An 18,591-nucleotide genomic window follows, 5' to 3' on the forward strand; every position below is an offset into this window, starting at 1 on the left:
TGTTCTAAGTTCCTTGCTAGGGCAACTGCAGAAATATTTCGGAAGCTGACTATGTTTCTAGCAGGGAAGCTCAAGGATGAGCTTCCAACAACAAAACCCAGAGCAAAATGGTGTCTGCCGATTCAGGCATTTTATTCTGCTTTCCTTAGATGCTGCCAAAGGTCCTCCACCTGCAAAATCAGCAGGTGCTCACCAAATGGTGAATGCAGGGAATCGCTTTATGCAGCGGCACTAAAGCGCAACCACAGGGAAAGAGCTGCAAAACACGGATATGCATGGATTTTCCTTGCCCTCATAAAGAGCCGTAGGTGAAGCGGTGTCCTAGGTCCAGGGCAGTCAAATAGTAAGTCAGTTACACATGTACACAGCAGTCGGGGTCCTCAGAGACACGTAAAGTGAAGCTTTTAGGGGTTAAGACAGCCTGACGTCCATTAGTGCTGAATGCCTGGCTAGTCCCTCTGTAGCCATGGGGAAGTATCTAGCTCTCAGAATTTTAAGGAAACCAAACCACTTATTTCAACTTTTTAACAAGATTTCAGAACCATTTTATGAACAGGGTCTTCAGCTGGATGTCTACTAGAGGAGCAGGGGATCTGACACATCAGTAGACTGAAACTCACTTCTGTTGACGAGTTTTAAAAATAAGGCAGGATCCCCAACTCTTTTTAAAGTCTACTGCTTTCAGTTTGGCTTTGATAGAGGGATATGCTTGTCAAAAATCTGAAACAGTCCAAATAAGCTCCCATGAGATCCTCTCCGCTTCACCATCACTTGCCACTCATCAGCTTTTGCTGCATTTAAATTAGCTATCACTCTGCCATTAGAAAGTAAATTCAGTGAATTCCATTTCCCCTCACCTGCCCGTAAGGGAGAGCAGAATGACAGCGAACCTTACCTCTTGTTTGTTTACTTCAATTTTTATTTTTACATAAAAACTGTGATGTGCAAACACAAATTGTAAGGATTTCCTCGATAATGGTTTCCTTCAGCAAATATGCAGACATAAAAAGGATTCATTAAATACCCAGGTGGCCAGATAATGGATAAAGTGGAAAAGGTGGATTTACACGCAGTTCAAAAACTTTACAGAAAGAACTCTTGATGGGTGTTTTCTGAACTTTCAGCTGTCCTGGGCTCCAGGACTTCAGAATTCAGGACTGCCTGAATTCTATCTAACCAGTCTCAACCATACACAACATTTCTTCCTTTCATGGTATTCCCAGCAATTTGCAGGAAACCAGTAACGGTTTTCTTTGCAGTAATGAAGGAGGCTGAAAATAAGTTGTTCAGATCTTCCATGTCCTGGCACGTCAAGAGAAGCTAAGCTCAGACTCTTGCTATAAATAAAAAGAAGGCCCTCTTCAAATTAGACGTCTGAGAGCCCATTACTAGTTCAGATAACTGGCAGACTAACCTAAAGAGCCTATTGCCTTGGCTTCATTTCACATCGGTACATTTATTCTCTCAGACTTTCGGAGAACAGGACTTGAATCCAAGAGGAGAGCGCTGTTTGGACCTCACCCACTCCAAGCTAAAATATCATTGATTTTTATTTAAACCTGTAATCCTCTTCAGTGGATTTCCCAACCCCAAACAGAAGACTCTGCCCAGGTGCAATTTCCATTACTCCTACTCCCAGAATCACAGAATGGTTTGGGCTCTCGTGTTGACAGTTCCCTACTCCCTGCCTGGCCGGCCTGATTACCTGCAGTAAAGTACAATCCTGTGCCGGTAATGGCGATATCTATTAACAAGTTGATTTGCACCACCAAGTCATTAGTTATTTTTCCCCTGGAAGTAACTTCCTTGGTTTCAGGCTTTTTGACACATATTGTGTACAAGCATGACACAATCGTACATCACACTGGTACTCCAATCACCCCCAGGGTTCCTTCTTCTGTGTGGAGTCTGGCTATTTCCATTTCCGAGTTTGCTCTGTAAAATGAACTGGTTAACTGATCCGTGCCAATTTATTAATGACAAATTCAGTACCTTACAACAGTCCAACGCAGTTTATACAGAACATTACATGTGGAGCTCATTCTAGCTCTACAGAAAGAAAATGATGAGTTAAAACAGTTTTGAAAATTGGAGTAACAACTGTTTTTTCCTGAAACAATCCTTTTTTCCCCTCTGTCACAAATACTGTCTTTCATCAGTTTTCCTTAAGATTGAAAGGGGGGTCTTAGCTGTCCACAAGCGTGGAGTAGTGAAGTCATTTCTAGTCAGATGAATTCTCAAAAATCTTTGTCACTGGAAACAAACAAAACTGATTATACAATGGCATAAATAGATTAAGTCTGGACAGGAGAAAACCTTAGTTGTGGCAATGACCTGGTCATCGAACTATTGCTGTGGATAAAGCCAGACAACTCAAAACCAGGGGGTTACTTAGCTAACAGGAAGCACATATTGATGGTGATAGTAAGAAACACGAACGGGGGCAGGAGGAAATTTTGCATCAACAAAGTAGTAACAGTTTCTTATTCAGAGTTTGTTGCCATTGAATTTGCACTATTGTTTCATCTGGAATTCATAATGCCTTCCTAAAAATACACCAAAGCTTTAGAGGCAAGACAGTACTTCTGCTTTGAAATCCCTTCTGGACCACACACGTGTTGATAAAGCTCCCATGACTTCTCAGGTTTTGGCTTCGAAGGAAAACAAAGTTTTGGTGAAGAGTAATACACTTCCTTCAAAACGTTGTGCAAGAAAATGCCTTTCTATGATGAGGGAAGGTGTCCAGTGAGATCTCCCATTTGCGTCTTGCCCAGCGATGAAGCAGACTGTTAAATACTATGATATAATTAGTATTTCATTTCTGTGAAAGAGTTCCATTTGGGCTAGCTCTGCAAGAAGAGGTGCCAAATGCTTTCTGACTCTCTTGAATTAAATGGGATAGCTGTCTCACGTGCCTCTCATCTCCTCCAAACTGGCTTCAAGTAGCTGATGTTTATCATGGGGATGTTGCATCCAAGGAAGTCACTCCTTGATAGTTCTCTTAGTCAATATAAGATCATTATCAGGGTTGGATAATTACAAACCTATTAAGAGAAGCAGCCATTATACTTGAATAAAGGAGAAGAATGGTGTTATCAAAGGTCGTGCTCTAGGGTGTAAAGCAATCATCTGTAAGCGCATGATGAAAATGTGGCAAAATGCTCACGGGGAACACAGAGGTGGGACAGATATCTTCGTTGGTGACAACAGGTGGGGATGAATAGAAAAAAAACTATGAGAACCAACAACCCATTTTAGCAAGCAGCAGGATTCAAAGAGGGCAGAACTGCAGGAATGAGATAATACCACACTGGGAGTACTGCTCTGCAGCCACTCAACATTTTTTGACAATAATCCAAGCTATGCTGCAAGAGCATCAGTTTTATTCCAGCAATTGATCTGACAGAGAGGAGAATAGACATTCTAGATGAAGTAGAATTACGGTTTGTCTGTACCATTCAGTTGCGAGCCAAATATCAAGACGTGATCCTTCCAAAACCTATTTCACCGTAGAATCCCAACTGAGGGCAATTTCATAGAATCATAGAATGGTTTGGGTTGGAAGGGACCTTAAAGATCACCTAGTTCCAACCCCCTGCCCTGGGCAGGGACACCTCCCACCAGACCAGGTTGCTCCAAGCCCCATCCAACCTGGCCTTGAACCCCTCCAGGGATGGGGCAGCCACAGCTTCTCTGGGCAACCTGGGCCAGGGGCTCACCACCCTCACAGCAAAGAATTTCTTCCTTATATTGAATCTAAATCTCCCCTCTTTCAGTTTAAAACCGTTACCCCTCATCCTATTGCTACATTCCCTGATAAAGAGTCCCTCCCCACCCTTCCTGTACGCCCCCTTTCAGACAATGGAAGGCTGCTGTAAGGTCTCCCTGGTGCCTTCTCTTCTCCAGGCTGAACAACCCCAACTCTCTCAGCCTGTCTTCATAGCAGAGGTGCTCCAGCCCTCTCATCATCTTGGTGGCCCTCCTCTGGACTTGCTCCAACAGGTCCATGTCCTTCTTAAATTGGGGGCCCCAGAGCTGGACGCAGTCCTCCAGGTGGGGTTTCACAAGAGTGGAGCAGAGGGAAAGAATCCCCTCCCTTGACCTGCTGGCCACGCTTCTTTTGATGCGGCCCAGAATCTTTTGATGCAGCCCAGGATGCAGTTGGCTTTCTGGGCTGTGAGTGCGCATTGCCGGCTCATGCTGAGCTTCTCATCCACTAAATCCTTCTCCTTAGGGCTGCTCCCAATCCATTCTCCACCCAGCCTGTATTTGTGCTTGGGACTGCCCCAACCCATGTGCAGGACCTTGCACTTGGCCTTGTTGAATTTCGTAAGGTTCGCATAGGTCCACCTCGCAAGCCTGTCCAGGTCCCTCTGGATGGCATTCCTTCCCTCCAGCATATCAACTGTATCACAAAGCCTGGTGTTGTCAGCAAACTTGCTGAGGGTGCACTCAATCCCACTGTCCGTGTTGCTGAAAAAGACGTTATACAGTACCAGTCCCAATACTGACACCTGGGGAACACCACTCGTCACTGCTTGCCATTTGGACATCGAGTCATTGACAGTAACTCCTTGAGCCATCCGCCAACTCCTTATCCACCGAGTGGTCCATCCATCAAATCCACATCTCTCCAATTTAGAGACAAGGATGTTGTGTGGGGAAGCGTCAAATGCTTTGCACAAGTCCAGGTAGATGATGTCAGTTGCTCTTCCCTTATCCATCAATGCTGTAAACCCGTCATAGAAGGGGTTAATATTAATTTCTAGAGGAAGCATATGAAACTAGAGAATTCGATATTGAAGGAGAAAAGGAAAGAGAGTAACTGATTTCCCTTCTCCCTGTAAGCATATTCTGCCCCAACAATGTTGGCAAGAAGATGGAAACCCATAAACCCCAAACATCTGGGGCCATCATTAACAGTTTCATTAACATAATTACATGCCAGAAAGTCTTCAGAAACAGTAGAAAAGAATACCCATGCTTACACCAAGATTTGGGGGATGGTGGGGTGTTGTTTTTATGAGGGGTAACGAAATACCTAAGAATAGACACATTAGCCCTTTAATAAGAGGATGAGGATTTCTGTCAGGAATAGTATTTGACTCATGGGAAAGGGATAGCTCCTCATCCAGGGACTAACCACACCTTGGCACGTGTAACCCAGTGAAGCCTTTGGCCCTTTTACTAGTGGTACTTCGTCATTTCTCTGGGGATTGGCACATGATGCTAAACAAGATGTTCTTTCACCTGATCAGCTGCAGAAAAAGAAAAGAAGGGAAAACTGAAAGCTCAAGGATTAAATGACAACATAACTCAGCATAAAGGAACCCTGTGTCACCAAGGCTTGCCAATTAACACCGGCACGTTCAGTTACAACTGCCTAATGCCTGTTCCTATGTGTTTATGAACTAGCATGTCAGATTTTCATCACAAGGCATAGAAGCCTCCCTTCTTGATCCCGTTCTATCCAGGGAAATAAAACCAAACAACCACTTGCAAAATATTGATGCATATGAAGAAATGTAAAGTCATGGAAAACATCCTGCTCCCTTCCTGGTTTAGGAGAAACACAGTTGTGCCACAAAGATGAGTAATAGTTAGATCAGACCCCCCCAGAAAGGGGAGGGAACGGGAAGAAATGTTGTATCGTGGTCTTCTGAGAGGCCAGCAGAGATTCAAGGCGCTTTCTATGCAGGGTGGACAGTAAATCATCCATAGCTGGGCTTGTCAGACTCAATGAGAATTGGCACTTCCACCATATATTAAAACCAGGACCAGAGCTTGTGAAGTGACCTCATCTTTTCACATTGTTTCTTCCTTAAACTCTTCTTCCACAGTAGCAGCATTTTTCTTATTGTGTAACTGATTTAAAGGGTCTGAGGGGAAGACAAATCTGTAACAGATCCTGGCTGTGTCTTTGCGATCTCACTTTCATTTCCCTAATGGCTCTATTGTAATTAGATTTGCAAAACCAGCAAAAGGTCTCATTTTGAATAGCAACAGCTGTTGACATCAAGATTACATTGAATAATTTACTGGTTTAATTTTAGCTGCTAAACAATAAGAGCCTCTTGTCAAAGATTATTTCACTGGCTGAAGTCTTCTCTCTTTTCCCCCGGCTGCCTCTCCCTTTCTTTGTATGCTGGACACCACTAACCGTCTCATCGAAAAGACATTTATGACTTATGTAGCCCATGCAAAACAACAGTTGTATACCTGACGACTGTTATTTTGTTGCACAGATTTTTAATTCTGGCTCAGATACATGGGCTGTATATTTCCAAATTTAACAAGTGATCTTGGGCACTTAGACAGGACTTGAGAAATTGATGCTCAGACTCAGACTCCTGTACAGAGTGTGGTTTCAGAGAAACCCTTTGCATCAGCCCCCGTATGAAAAAGAGCGCAGTAACGCTTTTGTCTCACGGTAGTGTTGACAGACTAGTTCACCGATACCAAGGAGCAGAGACGAATATTCTGTGAACACATAAATACTAAAAATAAAGTCATTTTACAGGCCTACACTGAAGTAAGTATCAATGGCATCATTTGCTACCAATGAGTGCTAGCTAGAAGGAAAGCTAAGAGTGTTGCTGTGAAAAGTTGTTCTCTATGGTTTTCAAAAGGGGCGTAAGCTTTATTTCTTATAAGCTGCCGGACATTCATGACTGGAACCTGAATGTCCCGAGAGACCTGAAAATCAAAGGTTACGTTACTATTGCACATGCTCTGTTTTCAGGAGTGGGACAAGTGCTCTGCCAAGCCAAACTGTATGTAAACCATCCTGTGCTATAAACAGTAAATAGGATGGCTCACTTCACAGAACTTGCACTTACCCTTGCGTGCAGTTTGGATGACATGGATGGCACTCACGATCCTCATCAGCGTACTTGAAAATGAAGCTGTTGGCCCCCTGTAAGCCATCAGGACATTTTTCCACACAATTTGGACCATCCTTAAAATGGAAACACTTTGTGCAGTGGTCAGGTCCCTGGGAAGCGTGGGAGAAAGAAATGCAGTGCATTCAAGTTACTCCATCTATTCCTGCTGCACTAGAATTGCAGCTCCTAGATCTCAGCGATAGCTCTAGTAGCATTTCTTTCCCAATGAACAGTGAGTTATTGTACGGTTCCAGTCTCTGTTAAGGAGCAGTAAGATGTGTAAATCCTGGGGCTTTTGGCCATAAATTTATTCTGTAGAGTAAGACTAAATTCCAGCTTCTAAAGAGGTTTCTCAATATTATTGGTGTGCTTAATACGATGGACTTGACGCTCACTGTAACTCTGAGAAATTTCCCACAACGTTGTTCAATACCGAACCACATTTGCAAGGCAACTGCAATAGCCTTTCAGCGGGATCCTCCACCTCTGCACTCCACAGTTATTTTCCACACTGCATTCTCCCTCTGGTATCTGGTCACAACAATACTGAAGAACTACGAGGTCTCCTTCTTCCTAATACCTATGTAGACTAGACTATTATGAACTACAAACCAAGGCTCCTGGACATTGCAGAAGTAAAATTTTAAAGCTGTGATGATGAGCCAGTGTATAACCAAATACAGTGTTCAGGTTGACTACCGGTCTAGGATTTTATGTCCAGGAGCCTGCTACAAGTCCGCATTTCCCTCATGGGTTGAATACTTGAAACACTAGCTCCTTGCTTTATGGTTGTGTTGCAGAAAACAGAATATTGCAACAAAAATGATGATGTCTTTTTTCCATTCAGTAGGTAAGTTAACAAAAATAAGGAAATAAGTTATGGGTTAAATTTTCTCAATGATAAAGAGCCCAAAATACAACTCCTCATTGCCCAGGATACTTGTGACTTTTAATCTTGGCAATATACAAAAGACCAAAAGAAAGAGACAGCTTCTATCTCACAACAGAGCAATAATCTTTGAAAGACTCACTGGCCATTATAAAGGTGACAGACACAGTTACCATTCATTTAGGATGCATGAAAAAAATTCTCCATCAAAACAACCTAAAAGGCTAAGTTAAAAAAAAAAACCTCAACATATTGTTCGAGCTGAGAGATTGAGACAAATTCCCACACTTTTTTGTGGAAAAGTAACTAACGCTGTAGTAGAACAGGACAGAACTGAGTATAAAGAATGAAAATAGCGATAAAAGAGTGCACTCAAATCATAACTATGTGCTATCTGTCATTTAAAAATCTCATGCATCTGTACCGCTAAGGCATTAAGACAACTCAGGAAATAAGAGGACACTACTTTTTAAGCAACCTTCTTAAGGAGGCTGGTGCAAGGACGTTTATTCCCAGCACCAACTTAACATGAACAGAATTCTTTACCTAAATGCAGAATATGCGTATTTTCTGCTTTTGTTAACATCGATTTTCACTAGCCACTTTAAAGTCTGTAAGCAGAAAATGTCTATGCTTTAGCACACTTCACCCCGCAGCCCATAACACACCAAATTTTGTTCTTACCGGCCCGTAGCACGTGATCATGTTTTCTTCCATCTTTTCGCACTGGGGATCACACTCCACACAGACAGAACCATTTGCAAATTCTCGAAATTCCCTAGGAAAATATTTTGCAAGCAGGTTAGGAGAAAGCAAGAGTGAGACTGAAACTGAGACAAAATGGCTGGCTCCTCCCTCACCTGGTGGGAATCATTTCAGCTTCACTAAGGTCAGCCCACTGCACCAGCTGAGATCATTTCAGTTAACGACATTATGCTGCTTTACACCAGCTGAAAACCAGGCCCCATCAGCAACCTCTTTCATAGACACACAGACATTTTGTTTGCCAGTTTAAAACTAGAGTGCTTTTTTTCTCCTTTCCTTAAGAAATAAGGACCTCATTAACAGGACAAAGCAACTTATTTCTCAAGTTTTATCTATGGAATTGTGCCTCATGGCTCAGACTCAGAGAGCCACTTGTTACATGTGAGACACCACCATCCGATAGGAAGGATTAGGAAGAGTGTTGATCACAGTGCTGTTCTGGTTTTAGTTCAGCCTCTGCACACACTGCTGTTTTAAAGCCCATTCTTCAAAAGGCTTCTTCATAACTTCTTCAACAACAATTCTAGACTGAGGTCTGAATCTAAAAAAATGTCAAAACAAATCCTTTTGCTCATTTATTTCATGCATGCACAAGAAACTGTCACCCTAGCGACTAATTTTTTTTTATTAACCACTTATAAGGGGGGAAAACAGTAGTGATAGTTGGTGGGATTTCTTCCACCAAACACCAGGTGTCTCATTCCAGCTTTCAGTTGCCACTCACAAAAAAACCTCCAGCACCTTCTCAACACAATTCATCCCACCTTCTAGGCTGAGATGAGTTAACACCTGAACAGGTGGCTTCTCTCCCACTAGCCACAGAGAGAATCCATGTAATCTACGTATCTCAGGCTGGGCACCTAAGCTTTGCAGATGGATCCCACCTTGTTGAATTAACCAGTTAAAATATTTGCACTAACCAGTTAAAGATGTGCTGCCCACTCATGTTAGCTGGCATTAATAATATTCAAGTAAAGGTGAAAGCCTCTGAGCCTAGTTTATCCATGTTCTCCCTCTGCTCCTCTAAGCCATTAGGATCTGTCACAACAATATAGCTGGAGAAAACCTCACTTGACCGCAGCGAGTGAGCTCACCCTTCTCTGGCTTTGGAGTGAGAGCTGTCCTCTTGAGGACTAATACAGAAGCGAAAAACATCTGACCCTACCCTGACATACTGTTGCTGCCCTGAGAGATGAATGTGCAGAGCTCTCAAACAAACAAACGAGAAACTGCTCCCCAAGCCCAGGTCACAAATCACTTCACATATTTAGGAAGGAACTGAGCCTACGGAAAGTGTAAATACCATTCACTAATCAATACAGATCAGAACATCCCAATTTGAGGGCTGGTCATGACAGCCTCCTCGTGATCTTACTGGGATAGGCTTCATGGGGACCCCAGCCACCAAATGTGGTCCAACATACTGCAGTGCGTATGAGAACACAACTGTGGCCTGCAACTCTTCTTTTTACTTTTTTTTTCTTTCTTTGGCAGGGAGGAGAAGGGCTTTTAAGCATACAAAACTGTACTCTGATAAGATATTTTTACATGCATTGTCCAGATAGAGGAGTTTATAGTATTTTCACATGTATATGGGAGTTCATTCAATATTCTTTCTATAACAGTTACACGAGTTGGCATCCAAGGCAGGAAAAGAAAGAAAAAGAAACCATACAGTGATCTTATTTTCAATTAGCAGTTTGACATGAAAAAGGTAATGAAAATAATTTAGTTTTTTTATCTTCACTTTAAAAGAGGTGCCAGGGGCCTTGCTATATACCGTTACACAGGAAGGGAAATTCCACCTGCTTCACTCCACAGCCTAATGATGAATTTCTGCTGCTGCAGCCAATACAAGCAGCTCAGCTCAGCTCTACCTTTCCGTCGTAAGCCAGACTCAGACACCTTGGCTGTGCTGTGGGTAGGGTTTCCCCCACCCATGCTCCAGAAAAGATGAGACACATGCATGAGTGGGAGAAGGAAGCGGGAGAACTCACATTGGTTTTATTATTTGTGGGTACACACACGTAGGGCATTATGAAGAAAAAAGAGAGTTTTCTTACTTTGGGGTCCTTATTCTTGATACATGCCTAAATCTAATGTGAAAGAACATAATTGTATGTGTTTCTGAATAGCGGTGTCAATATTCAAGTAGGGATAAGTGGTGAGTTTTTTAGTGTTCACCTAAATCAAATAGTTCACATCATCAGGAATGCAAAAGGTGCAACAAACTTTTCATGTTGCATGGAAATTTTAGTCAGCAAATCCTAGATAAAGCCTTTCTACAGAAGTTCAGATTTGGAAATACCTAAAACTTATCCCACAATATATTTCACTCAAAATCACTAATATTGGCAATGGAACCAGATATTGATCAATATAAAAGAAAATAACTTATTCATGAAAGTCCTGAACAATGTAGTCAGCAACCTTAGGGAAAAGTGCAAGGGAACTATCTTACCCATCATACAGGTTACAAGAGTCTATGCAGGTCCTTCCCCTGATGAAGCGCTTGCAGGAGAGACACTGGTCTGGCCCTGGCCCCCAACAGCCATCGCTTGAGCATAACTCGTTACACACCATTCCATCAGCAGCTGCAGAGAGAGAGGATACTATCATTAACTTACACAGTCCTCTGAAACCCAAGGGAAACCATTTCATTCAGCATTCTGCCATACTCAGGGAAGCAAACTGAACGTTCAGGTTTTCTAGAAACGGAATAGAGAAAACCCAGAAAATTATCATCGTACCACTACAGAAGCACACTGTGCACTGACAGTTTGAAAACTATACACACTTCTGGTTTGTTCCTTTCAGAAAGGATACGGTAGAGCGAGAAAAAGCTTTAAGGGCACTGCATGATCAAAACTAGAGAAGAGCTTCTGTACCAGGAACAAACAGACAAGTAGCATTAGATATGGGTGAGAAAGGACGCGATAAAGGTCTAAGAAATCATGAATGACAAGAGGAAGAAAAGTAAGCATGAAACAGTTGTTCATTGCTTCTTCCAAGACCCTCATGGGCATTCAAGGAGACAGGAACCCAACAGGGTTCAAAACTGAGATTTTTCTTCATAGAAAGTATAGATCAAGCTCCAGAATTCCCTGACGCAGGAGACGGTAAATGGCTCTGCTGTACAAGACACGTAATTCAGCAGGTAGATGAGCACTGCCTTATTCAATACCGTACCACAGATAACCTCATACATGAAAAGTCTGCACATTCATGTGTTATTACGGCTGGAATGCCTGAATACATAGTATTTATTTTTTTCTATCACATACACTTCCTTAATGACAACATCCAGAAGGTGTTCACAAGTATTTTTTTGGCTTTTCTTTCACCACAAAGCTCTAATCAGGTACAGCCAAACATAAAATAATTAAATTTAGGAGTAATTCCAGGTGTTCGTTTAATTTCCTTTAAAGCGTTATTAATTCTCAGAGATTCCAGCACAGCAAGAGACCCGAAACCCAGAACGTATCACAGTTCTAATTAAACAAACTTTTTGTATGAGTAGTTTTATTTTCTAGTCAGTGACTCACTTTAAGTACTTTTCGAACAATAAAAAACCACTCTGCTTTGGAGATCCCTTTGTTCTCATTTTCAATCTTTAGAACATTAGTAATTCTGATTTTGTTTTACACACTCTCATCGTTGGAAGGCAGTTTCCTATTTGCTTTCTCACCTTTTTTTGTACCTTGCAATTGTGCTTTTATTACTAGTTGATTTCCTTCCTTTTCACTGTTCTCAGCTGTCAGACTACTTTGAAATCAGAATTTATTTACACACACAGTGTTGCACTAAAAAATCCCTTCCAATAGCAAGTAACACTATTATAAAATAGCTCAGAAAATAAACTGAGTAACTTTATGCAAATAAAACAAGAACTCTTCAGTAAAGAAAGTCATGATTACCCTACTGAAATCTAGCCAACACAGTGCCTGTGGTCTATGAAAAAAGCAACAGGGAAAAAAAAATCATTATTCTGCTTATTTCTAAGTCATAGAAATGTTTTCATAAATCAATCTTGGCAAGAAGGGAGTGGTTTTCCTGACAACTTATAAAAACCTATTACACTTGTCTTTCTTCCTCTTCCTTAATTATAGGGATGGCTAAATAAATGTTTCAATTTTAGAAACATTATTTGGCATTCCCATGGGCTGAGAATGTTCTGAAGCTCCAGCATATCACATGGCCATATCTGGAAGGAAAGAACAATAATGCTTTTGACAGGAACTCATTTTCATCGAGAGTTTTAGAACAAGTGTTCATTCTTTATTAATGGGGTCACACAGGTTAGAAGCAGAAAGGTTCAATGTTTTTCCTCAGCCTGGATAGAACATAAGAAAATTAGCTACCTAAAAAAAGAAAATTATTGTTATTTGGCTATACACTTACGGGCCTGATCCAAAGCTCCATGAACTCCATAGAAAAGCTCCCACAGACTTCAGTTCACTTTGCATCACACCTGATAATGAATGTAATCATTTATTCAAGTTGTTAATTGGTGGCTAAATTGATGTGATTCATAACAACCACATTTATAACAACCTTCACATAGAAAGGATTCACCATACACTGTAGGTGTCACTAAAGCTGAAAGTAATTATTTAACTAACTTTGTATAAAAGAATATTTTCTCTACATTTATTTTGTGCGCACTCATATTTAACATGAGCCACCTCTGACTGTTCCATAAAAAATACCATCCTCGCAAAAAATGGCAGATTCTTCACTTCAGCACGGAAGAACAGTAAAATCTAACTACCAGAGCACATCCTCTAGCAAATAACTTTATAGTCATTCATTCTGCACTAGTAATGTTCATAACGAAATAAGTTTTATGCACAAACTGTGTTTAACATTACAGTTTATAGCAGTAGACAATTAAAAGTCTACATTAGATGAGAGCTTCATGCATTGCATTTTAGATAAATGCTCTCCAATTAATTTCCACTCAGCTCATCCATTTGAAGATGCCCATTTGCTACCTGAACTCTTAAACAGCCTCGGGAGACACTATCGGACTGTGCTGAAGGTGCAACAGCTGTTGAAGCCTCAACTTGCGCCTTGCTCCCAAACCTCCTCCTGTACCCAGCCCCCAAGCCTAGCCATCTTTTAGGGTCCACACGGTTCAGAAGCCTCCCGCTGATGATCACGTACTGCTGCCCTTTCCTTGGTGCTCAGCCTCAAAGGTGCCACTTTCTTCTATGTTCCCTGTGTACATGAGCTTGGATGCTGATATTTCTATCCCTGAATGTGTGTAGGGAAAGTGGAGACGAGAGAGGTCGCATTCCTTCCAGCCACCCACCCCTCTCTGGCCCTGCATCGGACAATATTAGAAAGACAACGCAAAGCAATAGAGCATTATGGGGTTGATGGATTACTTTTTTAAATTCAAAAAACACACATCTGTTTTGCTCCTGTATTTTCAACATTCTACAAAAAAGTGAAGTCTGCCCAAGCTTTTAACCAGCTTTTGGAAAAACCATCTTGATGGTGCCATCAAAAAATATTTGATGACTACTTTAACATTGTGAAGAAGTGGCAGAAATAACAAGATGAAATAACTGACGATATCAGGAGTATAACGTATATTTTGTGTGTTGGATATTTCTGTAGCATTTCCACTGACTTTAATTTGTTGTCTTTATCTTCCTTATTGAAAAAAAGAATAAATCAGAGTTCTGCCAAACCCTACAATGTCAGTGTTATCTCAAAAATGAAGCATCACTACAGACTGAACTTTTCAAAAAATATTTTACTCCCTCAACAGTTTTTTAAGTATTGCCTCACTGATTTATATGGTCAGCTGAACACAGCATTAAACGGTATGGAAAAGATACTTCTATCTTGTGATATATCCTAAGTCACTTCAATATGATGCTTACTAGGTCTTGGAAGCTCTTACATGATTTTTAAGAAAAGTTACGCATAGATATTAAATGTTTGCTGTAACTTGCTTTAAGCCATTAAGAATCACTAGGTAGTGTGGAAAGCACAAACAAGCCGACAGTGACTCAAAATATACGAAGGAATAGCAATAAACATACCCGAGAGTGGCTGTAATAATTACCATGGTCTAGGCTGGTTTGTTCACTGGAAACCATGTGAAAAAAAATCTTTAATGTTTTTATTACCAGTTCATACCCTGCTAGTTACCATGCAAGCAGACAGTTTTTCAATCATAGAAGACGGATTCCAATCCTGCAAATATTTACTTATGCATTTGCCTTCCCCATTCTGATTAGTCGTCTTTGTCACTCAGAGAGGCATGGGCATATCCCCAAGCATCTGCAGGATCGGGGTGCAGAACAGGCAAAATAACTGAAAGGCAGCAATGGAAACCCTCGAGGCTTGCCACAGATCCCAAACATTCAGGCAGTGGAAGAAGATTCAGAGAAAACTCTCCTAAAGCCCAGCCTGTTGGCCTATCCTGAGAATCACAGATGTTTCAGAGTACGCTGGGGAAATGCATCTGGTCGTAAGGAAGAATTCTGCCTTGCTCTAAGCAATTGTGAAGATTTTAGTTAAAATCTAACCTGCATCAGAACCCACTGAACTCCAGAGAGGTGCTGACTGACAGGCAGAGCTGAAGCAGCAGTAGAGCTCTTCTCATCTCATGCTGATTCTCAAAAGGCCACAGAACATTAAGCAATTCATTCACGCAGACATGCATAGAGAGAGAAAACCACTGTTCCCTGTTAGGATTCAGGAATTCTGCTAAGATACTGCCTTCTGATCAGAGTAACTTAGCCCCTAGCCTACATTAATTAAATACAGTCCATTTAATGAACATAGGTTAGACCCCATTTTTAAAACTAGCCCCTTGGCACTGTAGCTTACATTGTGACTTCTTAAAATGAAATGAATGAGAATTGTTTTCATCACGAAGATTCCCTTGGTGTTAAATTTCGTAAAATATCTTTAGGAGTATCTTTGTTTCCAGAAAATTATGAGTCTCAGTCATAACAAATCCTTAACAAGCTAAAAGTCAAATAAAGTTTACATTTTCCCTTTGTGTGCAAATGTAGTGACAAGATGTACAGTGCAAGAGGATGATGTGACAGTACCTCCAAGCTTCCATGTGCCCTGGAAGTCCGTGTTTCAGTAGCTCTGGCTGCTGGGACTCAAAGGGACTCAAACTTAGCGATCAGAGGAAAGGGCAAAGAGGTATTTGACAAAGCAGTCCTGACAACTAATATGGGAATATCTTCCAAATCATCATGTTCAGCTACGTCCCCAAGCTCTCAAAACCAGTGAAACAAATGGGCTACTGTTCCATGAAGGGAAAAGAGCCTTGCCAAGTTCACCTCTGGTGGCTTTCCATTGTCTTCTAACATATTGTAAGTTATAGAGAGCTTGAAGCAAAGAGGAGGCATTACTGTATGAGACACGGGGCCTATGTTCCACCCTACTACTGCTTATTTGGCTTTTATACTCATTGTCTAGGAATGGAAGAGAGCTGGTTGTTCTTTGATTAAATGATGCACCATTATCAGTCAGCTATAGCCAATCTGCTGTTAGAAAACATCAAAGAGCACCAAGAGCAAGATTTTTCTCCCACACTCAGCAGTTTTTCATATGGTAGAGAGGAAACCTGTGCTCTCTGGAAAGTACACAGGCTCATGTATCTGAGAGCAAGATGCGACCACTAGGATCTTGGAATATAACCGTAGTGATTCTTGCATAGTCATCAAGACCTTGTGCTTCTTCAGACAGATTCTGTTCCGTACGTGAAACCTCAAAGAGCTAATTCTCCTTGTCACGACATCCAAAATACACTTGTTACTAGACTGCTAGCACAGAACTAGGTTCCTCCCCACCACCTATTAAATTCCAACCCCGCTGCAGGGAAAAGCAACTAGCAACCCACCATCCCTGAGCAGATGTGATTCTCTTTCTTAGCAACACCTTTATTTCTCAAATAATACACACCATTTTTCATAGTTGGCTTTCTATGTGGAGGCAGAAAAAAACAGGCTGCATAGCGGAACCACAAGCCATCTACACATGCTCTAGCTGGCAAGACTGAAGGCACTAGTTATTCATGGGAAGTCAGGAGGCTGTTCAGCCTGGAGAAAAGAAAGCTCCAGGGAGACCTTATTGTGGCCTTTCAGTATTTAAAGGGGGCCTACAGGAAAGATGGGGACAAACTTTTTAGAGGCGCCTGTTGCGATAGGACAATGGGTAATGGCTTTAAACCAAAAGAATGAAGATTCAGACTAGATACAAAGAAGAAATTTTTTACAGTGAGGGTGGTGAAACACTGTCCCAGGTTGCCCAGAAAGGTGGCAGATGCACCATCCCTGGAAACGTTCAAGGTCAGGCTGAATGGGGCTCTGAGCAACCTGATCTAGTTGAAGGTGTCCCTGCTCATGGCAGGGGAGGTTGGACTAGATGATCTTTAAAGGTCCCTTCCAACCCAAACTATTCTATGATAAACTTCTACCAAGAAAAGTTATGTTCAACACATCCTTCTGTCTCACGTAAGAGAAGCATACTTAATCAAAGGATAAAGTATGCTGCAGTTTAAAACTGGACAGTGGTCTGCTGGAGGTTAAGAAACAACCCTTTCCCTCTACACCTGCAGGCACGATCACAATTAAACTATCTATATCAACTGCAACAGGCATTTCTTTAACCTTCACTTTTTTAACTTGTGTGTAGAGACACATCATTATCATCGTCATCATACCCCCAAAAAAGTCAGGCCAAACAAGACCTTCTGCTTCATTCTTACGTGGCAGAAAATATTAGAAAAATAACTGAACAGCAGTGATAAGTGTACAGTTTGTTTCACCTAACACTGGAAGGTACACTCATACTACAGCGATGAGCACAGCCAAAAATTCTCTCAAAACATAACAGAATAGTACTTCAAAGGGAGGGCGGAGGGGGAAGGAACTAAAAGAATAAGTTAAAAGTAGGACCATAGCCTGAAAAAACACAAAGCAAACATTTCTGGACGGTCAAAGCACAAAACTCAGAAATAGCTCTTAAACACACAGCAATTTAATGAATATCCTCTCTTGCTAGCAGTCTAACAGAGGCTTGAAATGAACTGTATTGCTGCTACAACATGACTGTATTAATGCAATTTGCTGCCTGATCTCTGCAGAACCAAATTGTTTCATCTGCTACATAGCATTTATTTGCTTTTCAGTACTATGATCTCAGCCCAGGTACTGGCAAGTATGCTTTCCTGAAAGACAATCAGGCCCAATTAAAAGTAATCTTCTTTATCAGACAGGTCAAATGCAGAAAGGAGGAACGCAGTGATCAAAACCAGTCCCTGAAGCGACCTTTCTGGATTGAGACAGAGCCACTGTGGTGAAGCAGGGCAGAAGAATCAAAAGATGCAAATCTCACTCCATAAGGAAAGGGCTGTACTTTTCAAATCTGTGAAATCAGTGCCTTTCATGAACACTACATTCACTCTACAATTATGGCCTTCAAAACTCATATTCGTGAAACTGGATCTCTAATCTGGAAAGTTCACATCATGGTAAGGAAGCAGTGTCCTCTCTCTTCTCCGTTTCATTTGTTCCTACTTTAAAACATTTCATTTGCCTATAAATCTGCTCAGAGGCAGACTGGGCCAAATCCTTAGATTCTGTAAATGATCACAGCTCCACCAACGTCCATGGAGCTCCAGGAGACACCAGCCAAGTTCCTGGCCTGCTCACCGCACTGTATCCTGTCAGTAATTGTACCATTTTCCTCCCAAGTGAGACAATTATAGGCACGAAGACTGTCACTGAGCGGCAGTACTTACTGCAGTTCTCTGCCTTTTTGTTTCGATGAATCACCGTCTTTTGACTGGGTGTGCTGAAGAGGCTGGTCCAGTTAACAGTGTGGTAGTAGCACAGATTGCTGTTGTCTGTTATGTAGATGTTGCCAGCACTGATTTGCTTCAAGGACTGAAACTGCAGAGAGGTAATACCTTGTTGCTTCAGGATGAGTAAGGAAAGGCCACTGTGATGAAAACAAAAGTAAGAGAGAACAGGAATTAGCTCCAGGAGGTGGAACTTACTAGAGCTAGTTGGG

General features: G+C 41.6%; 1 protein-coding gene across 9 annotated transcripts in view; it reads right to left on the reverse strand.

The window, feature by feature from the left end:
* The window catches only part of ERBB4 (erb-b2 receptor tyrosine kinase 4), a 633,162-nt gene that overhangs the window by 151,465 nt on the left and 463,106 nt on the right, over positions 1–18,591 (reverse strand). For all 9 annotated transcript variants that reach the window (XR_008467602.1, XM_054207999.1, XM_054208001.1 and 6 more), the window contains exons 12-15: positions 18,320–18,519; positions 11,000–11,132; positions 8,458–8,551; positions 6,840–6,994 (exon numbers count right to left, since the gene is read on the reverse strand). Coding sequence is in view for 8 of the 9 variants with exons in the window: in XM_054207999.1 (XP_054063974.1) it covers positions 6,840–6,994; positions 8,458–8,551; positions 11,000–11,132; positions 18,320–18,519 (582 nt within the window). In the remaining variant the exon portion in view is untranslated. The remainder of the gene's footprint in view (positions 1–6,839; positions 6,995–8,457; positions 8,552–10,999; positions 11,133–18,319; positions 18,520–18,591) is intronic.

This window comes from Rissa tridactyla, chromosome 7 (genome assembly GCF_028500815.1).
Source record: "Rissa tridactyla isolate bRisTri1 chromosome 7, bRisTri1.patW.cur.20221130, whole genome shotgun sequence".
Classification (NCBI taxonomy): domain Eukaryota; kingdom Metazoa; phylum Chordata; class Aves; order Charadriiformes; family Laridae; genus Rissa; species Rissa tridactyla.